At 38.3% G+C, this 7500-nt stretch overlaps 1 protein-coding gene across 1 annotated transcript in view; it reads right to left on the bottom strand.

The window, feature by feature from the left end:
- LOC137992651 (ras GTPase-activating protein 1-like) overlaps positions 1–7500 on the bottom strand; it is a 45168-nt gene that overhangs the window by 22160 nt on the left and 15508 nt on the right. The window contains exons 8-14 of the mRNA XM_068838115.1: positions 6192–6267; positions 5662–5818; positions 4401–4480; positions 3366–3439; positions 2195–2279; positions 1117–1352; positions 434–510 (exon numbers count right to left, since the gene is read on the bottom strand). Coding sequence (XP_068694216.1) covers positions 434–510; positions 1117–1352; positions 2195–2279; positions 3366–3439; positions 4401–4480; positions 5662–5818; positions 6192–6267 — 785 coding nt within the window. The remainder of the gene's footprint in view (positions 1–433; positions 511–1116; positions 1353–2194; positions 2280–3365; positions 3440–4400; positions 4481–5661; positions 5819–6191; positions 6268–7500) is intronic.

The raw sequence follows: 7500 nt of genomic DNA, 5'->3' as shown, positions 1-7500 counted from the left end.
AAGTACGAATCATCGATACGTTATTTGTATTTCGACATGACGTAAAGACATAAGGTGGGGGTTCGAGAAAGAGTAGGAAGGCAAGAGTATATCGCGAGTCCTTTTCATCCAAGGTTATTCTGTAAAGATAGCTACAAAGATTGGATTATAATAAGTTCTTGCGAAACACCGCAAAAGTACTTCAAAATTGAGAAGACTCTTTGGAAACCATTTAAAATCGCGGCCTTTTTAATAATTCTGCCAAAAAGGCTTCATGGTGTATTATTTCATCTTTTCTTCCACAAATTTAACTGCTGAAAGCAATAATCCCGACATGAACAATAATACACGACTTAACTGGGAGCAAGCCTGAAAAACCTGTTGAAAATGTTCACTATATGTCGGTGAAATGTGGGTGCGATATGGCAAAATGAATAAGTTACGATTTTCCTACCAATCAAGACATCTTTGGAGCGCTTGTTGCGATTGTAAAGGTCCACTGTGTAGTAAGAAACATCAGAAGGTAGGTCACTGCAAGGAAGTGAACAAAAACAGTGAAAGTCAGGGACAACAGCATAAAAGGAAAAAACAGTAAGTCTATAAAATCCTAACATGTTGTAAGTCAAGATGGCTTTATGAATCTCCGTCTAGATACCGAGGCAAATCACTAGACCTTTTCAAGTCAGAACGCAAACCCAGGTCACAGGATAACTTTTTTGGCTGGTACATATGCATCGATTAGTCGTCATCAAATTGTTTCCACCGCAAGGCCAAGAACCAGTTTGCAAGAAACTGGTCGCAAAGCGGTTTTTTAAGCTTTACACTTCAACACGGCTGAATAGCCTTTGGATCGACCGCAAAAGGTCCCTTTTATGAAAACTACGGTATTTTGAATTTATCAGCTAAAACTGATACGTGACGCTCTGTGACCGAAAACGTCATTACTCGATAAACTTTCTAATGGAGAGAGAGATTTCACTCGAACAGAGCGTTTATAGGCAATGAAAAGACAAAGGACAATCGCACCAGGATTTCGGGACACCTTGCACACAAGAAGCAGGAAAGGTTTTTACCGCTTCTTGCTAAATACATTCACAGATCGTTAAGACTAATACGATTGAACCGCCCGAAACTTACTTAAATTTAAACTCTTCATTCCATATAGGTGAATGGCACTCTTGCGTTTTTGTTCGGCAGGTCTTGACTTCATTGAGTGAAATAATACAATAAGGATGAGAAACTTTCGTTGCACTGTGAGCCTCAATAACATTAACTTCCAAACTTCTAAGTTGTTTGACGTCTCTCTCATTGGCGCATCCGCTACCAGTATTCTGTACTTTGCCGCAAAACTTTGTGATGGCGTCCATCCATTCCTGAAAAGTATGTGAAGAACAGAGAATGTTCACATGCAAACGTTTTGAAAGATTAAAATGTTCTTAACTGTCGGAAAAAATCTCGCATTAATAGTTCTTCCAACGAAGAGTTTTACTCTAGAAAAAAGCCGCAATTATTTCAGTATTTTTTGCGGAATTAGTTTAGCGTTTACGCCAAACGACAAACAAAAAGCACAAATTTGCCTTTTGCCAAAGATCAAAGAAAAATGTTCAGTTTAAATCAACCAATCACATTTAAAGGTGTAGTTTAAATCAACCAATCTCAACCTTGGTTTCAATCACCATAGAAACAGTCTACAGACTCCTAAATTGGGGCTCTTTCTTTCTTTCTTTCTTTCTTTCAGAGCGACATTAAAGAATTTACGGCTCCTTTGTCAGTCTTTTAATGCTGCTTCGCGGCATGGTGAATATGCACCACTAGCCACCTCCACTTTAGTGAAAAGTTGATAATAGACCAACTTCGATATATTAAAATTCAGTCCTAAACAAAAGGCATCATCTTGAGGCTCAGCGGAATGAACTCACACAAATCCTTATATTTATTCCCCAGAGCCTCGAAATGATGCCTTTCGTTTAGGACTGAATTTAAATATATTGAAAGTGGGCTTTTATTATTCCATCTTCGTGCTTGTAAGAGAGACCCCTTGATTTCTTATTTAGCTACTTAAAGTCGCGAAATAAAAACCATAAATATAGAATGTGCTAGTAAGATACGGACCTAGCGTAAAGGCGAAAATCTATATGTCGACGGAAAGCTGTTGTTTCTCGTGTATCAGGCCAAAATATTTCACAAAAGCAAGCAAAGAATTATCATGCCTTACATTTGCGAGATCCTGGGTGTCCGCACAAAGATAGAACATACGCGACTCGTTAAATGCTCGCACCACCACCTGAAAACAGTTTGGCCTAACAAAGAAAGATCACAATTAAAATAACTGAGTCTATTGAAGATAAATAAGTAATAATTTGAAGATGAGTGAAATCTGCCGAGGTACTTTCCTTCAACTTTATTATTCGACTATTACAAAAACAGTTTCAGTTTATTACAAAAACAGTTTCACGACCACGGTTTGGCGCTAGCAGTAGTAACCTTTACGATTTTTTTACATTCTCGTCACCAGAGCCTCGGATCGACCCAAGGCTCCGCGAAACTCTATGCAGCAGAACATACGCCGTAGGGTTCTTATTGCCAAAAAATGGGCTATTTGAACCTTACGGCGCCTGTTCACTCCTCGTGCTAACATGAATGCACCAATTAGAGACGCTTTTGATTGTTCTTCACGAAAACCAATGAGAAGACACTCTGTTTCAGGGTTCCCCAGAGCTCTTCTTTGCCTCACTCAAGAGAAGAACTCTGGGGTCGAGATTGGGTTTCTTACTGAACCAGATGAATGTTCATTAATCACAGAGAATATTAAACAAATACAACGAATGACTGAGGCCCAAATTTGGTAGAAGATACTTCGGTTTTAGACACAATAAATACCAAATTTCGTTTTGACTGTAGAATTTATTGTAAGGGCTGGGTGAGAAGGGATGGCGCAGTGGTGAAAGCATTGCTGAGCTGCGTTGTTGCTGTACTTGCGACGGCCATTAGCGAGACAATTATTATTATTTATTATTATTTTATTCTACGCACGAGTTGTCATAACGCAAACGAATTGATGGCAAAAGTAATTCCACTTCTATGGCATTGCTTCCGTTTCCTGCTTCAGTGCTTTCGATTGTTTCAATAACAATGGAATTAAAGGGGCTGACGTGACAGTTTACCCATACGCAGAGACATGAAACCCGCCCTTTGACAATTCTGTCAGAAAACCAACCCGCCATAGAAGAGTTGCTATCAAGGATCATGCATCGCAGGCGCTTCTTATTCCTTAGCCTGCGTAGCTGGCGGTATAGTTGGCTTGAGAGAATGGGAAGGGCCTTTTGCCGTCCTTTAAATTCGATGTCGCTACCTCTTTTCTCATCATTTACCTAATTCAATCTCACCTTCCAAAAAAGCTCTGGTGGACCTCGTAAACCATTGAAAAGCTAAGATCCATCATTCCTTTTGGTTTTGTTCTCTGTAGATCAGAAAGAGAGAGAGAGTGAGAAACTTGGAACTGGTGCATTCCAGCTTGAAAAACAATTTTATGCTCAGCTGGACTGAACTTACTGGCAAGAGGAAAGAATAAAAAAAATACGGATAACGACGATACGTTATATCTAATACAAATGAGTTTATGGTTCCTGTGAGAATTTCAAACAGGGCGTCAGGCGTGTAAAAAGTTTGTTGCAAATGTACAAGGTGTTTAAGCCGCTAAAAAACGTTTCACAAACTACAACATGGAGTTAGCAAATGGGTATAGTTTGAAACTGAACAATCTTGAATGCTGGTCACAACAGGAGTTATAGTGAGTTACTTGATTTAGCTTGTACGCAACGCATTCACTAGAGAATAGGCGTTGTACATTTTCTTTATCTTTAGTCTATAAGTCTTTAAATTAGCCATCCCTATCATATACTTGAAGTCTTTTCAAACCGAAAGTTACTAAGAACAATGTAAGGGGTAGTGGTTTTAACCTCGAACAAGTAGTGTATAATAACAGGTTTTAACTTAACTCGATTTCCTATATGGTTCCACATTATCGAAATAATTTGCTAAGTCTATTATACAGTTTCGAAAATGTATGAAGTAATTTAGTATTTAAAGGTTGTGCATGCCACTCCCGTTCTTCATAGATTAGGTATTTTTAATATATTATTTCATTTACATCTTTGCTGGATTTTTGTTACCTTTTTTTAGCCATCGGCTCGAGAGATTGAGCAACCACTTCCCACGTTATTGCGGACTATATATAATAATGATGATAATAGTAATAATAATACCTTCCAGTAATATAATATATTATTATTATTATTATTACTACTATAATTCTTCTTCTTCTTCTTCTTCTTCTTCTTCTTCTTCTTCTTCTTATTATTATTATTATTATTATTATTATTATTATTATTATTATTATGGAATTAAGATGCATACTTAACCTTTTCATTTTCAAAGAAGTACAAATGTTGTTCCAAGCCATCCAGAACAAAGAACATTCTTTTCCATTTGTTTCGGTGTCCTCGGCAAAAAGATGAGAAAGGAAAAGGCAAACATAAGGAAAACTCAGTTACAACAATTCCAAATATTGAAAACTGGGAAAAGCCGCTGGGATAATTTGGACTTTGTCTTCTTCGGTAAACAGCCCCGAAATATCTACATTAAAGGGGCTACGTCACGCAAAATGATGTAATTTCACGACCATCACAATGCCCAAAGAGTAAAACGAAACATTGCTATAACCGCTTAAAACTGTTGAACAACACAAAAGAAATACAGCAAAAGGAAAGAGAAGCATGGATGGACACAAATGGACAAGATTGAGACGCCTGGATAAAGGTCGTTTTAGCTCAGAATCATCTTGTTTGTGATATAATGATAATTTTATCAGGAAAGGAATTCCACATTACCATTTTCTCGTTTTAAACTCATGATTAATTAACGATTTCCTATTCACATCTTAAACATACCAGTAGTGCCTTTAACAACAGTAACCTAATCCATACTCACAAAAAACACACCCCTTTGTTTTTGATAGCTTCAACTTGCTTATTTTTTGCTAATTCGAATTCGTAGTTAACAGAAAACTTGTCAAACATTTAGTCTCTGAAACGTGTCATGTTCTTCAATGGTCTTTTTAGCCTGACCTTATTAGCTCTTCACTCTAAACACCATAAAATAACGTGACATAGTTCCTTTAACGGCAATAACCTAATCCACACTCGCAGAAAACACACCCCTTTGTTTTTGATTGCTTCAATTTGTTTATTGTTTGCTAATTCGAATTCGTAGTTAACTAAACACTTGTCAAAAATTTAGTCTTTGAAATGTGTCATGTTCCTCAATGGTCTTTTTAGCTTGACCTTGTTAGCTCTTCATCGAGGAATAAAACGAATAACTTATGAAACTTGACACAAAAAGGAGAGGGAGGACCTGGGAAGAGTGAGAAAGGAACGGGGCGAAACACCTTTTTTCTTTTGCAGTCTTCCGCTCCGTTCGCTAGTTTTTTGTCTGCGTCCAACAGTTACTCACCCTTATCTATTGCTTTCAAAAAAGAGCATTGTTCCAGACTACACTGTAAACCATTTAAAACGAATGGTATCTAACTAAAACTGTTTATGACACATGATAAAACGTAAAAACCCAAATCGATGTGTTGAACGTGAAGGCAAAGCAATCAAAGAGATACCGCATAACAATCACCTTTTTTCACTAAATAGCCCCTCTTAAAGGCCTGTTGTCTCCTGTTCAGAATAACAGGTCCAAGTGCTCCCGACCTGAACATAAACGATGAACCATTTTCTTGGTCCAATATTCTGCTTGGGGTCATGGGTCGATGAGGGAGATCCCAGTCTTGAGCCTGCAATCAAACCATCACTGTTTCGGAACATGAGTTTGAAAGCACAAGACATGAGATGGGGATATAGGCAGGCTGGAAACACTAAGAAATCCTGCGGGCTTACAGATAGTTTACAAATCTTAAATCATAATAACATGGATGCTCATTGTCTTTAGCAAATGAAATCTCCTTTCATACGGAGCGAGACGTGAACTGAATTTGGCCTTTGTGGGTAAGGACAAGTGAGCTCGTAATCTGGTGTCACAAGAATATTATGCCGCTACTTCAATAAATCGTGTATATAAAAATAAGCACTTTGACCTAATATACGTGAAAACGCGACGACTTAGAGTCAAGATGGACTGAGTCTGCCACGGTGCTAAGCTTATCTTACCCTTGAAACAGGCTCCTTCAAAGAAAGTCCCTCAATAATATGTTCATGTTTATACCTTCCTACGACGGCATCCACACTGAAACGCACAACAAGTACTAATGAATTTTTTAGAAAAATAAAATAGTAATTGTGATAAGGTTCTCAACAAACACGAGCACGAGCCACGGTGGGTGAAGTGGGAGGAGGGAGCGTGTCGTCTATTTTGACTATAAAAGGCTTCTGTTAATCTCATGGAAAATTACCTTCATTAGACCTTTGATGTTGTCCTTTAGCAGCATATTTTAGATGAATAATAAAAGAAAAAAACTGTTCGAATGAGGCCTTTAACTGCTTTTGAGAACTTCAGTCCTAGCTTTCGCCGATCTACGGTATGTTGAGGCCTCGCTGTTTATTCGGTTTCTTGGTTTCGACTATGATACTTTCTTGGTATCCTTTGACGCGAAAGAATCGTCTGGTGCGCGACCCTCGACATCCCCAGCGAAGAATGGTCATATGTAAAGAGCCCTGTCATCTCAGAACAACTCGACTACAAATCTTCCGCAAAGACCTACCAGGACGCGCCGCCCACAAATCCCACAAACTAAGACAAGCACTCTTCAACTTCAGCACCGAACGTCAATGCACCAGATCCTAGCCTCTAATTTACTTAAGAACAAACATCTTCACCAGATCACATGCAACAAACGTAAACAATTCCTCATCGGAAGCAATACACTAATGCCATTCTCCTCGCTTAGGAAACATCTTAAAGTGTTAGAGGACAATTCCAAGTCAAAACACCAACTCAAGAAAACGATCCGGTGGATTTACGAGTTTTCAACGAATTTTACATTCGCAATTACAAACCCTCTTCTTTGCTACTGCTTCCCCTATTTTCACAACTATCATTTACTTCCTGTGTTTCAATAGAGACCTTAAGCAAGGACGACGAAGACGGCTACGAGAACGTTGTCTAAAAATATTTCCCGTTACTGTAATAATTTCCCGACTACTTTAAGTTCCTCGGCTTGCAAAGTGTGAGTCCACATTCCAATATTAAAAACTACTCATTAGCATTTCGTAAGTGTTTCACTTATTGTCACCTACAATTCATCGCTGTTTAACTCGCTGTGGTGTAATATTTTCTTATGCACCTATCAATGTAAATCCCGCCAGGAAGGAAGGGGGGGGGAAGGTAGTGCGGGCAACGGGCGGGGATTTGACAATTCTTAAAATAACGTCAATCAAGAATCTAAAGAAACAATACTATAATACTAGATAAAACAACATTTGAGACTGGGTATATTCATGATTTATATGTTCAGTATTT

The sequence above is a fragment of the Montipora foliosa genome, chromosome 2 (assembly GCF_036669935.1).
Source record: "Montipora foliosa isolate CH-2021 chromosome 2, ASM3666993v2, whole genome shotgun sequence".
NCBI lineage: Eukaryota > Metazoa > Cnidaria > Anthozoa > Scleractinia > Acroporidae > Montipora > Montipora foliosa.
The sequence above is the reverse complement of the archived record's forward strand: the minus strand, read 5'-3'. Positions and strand labels throughout refer to the sequence as shown.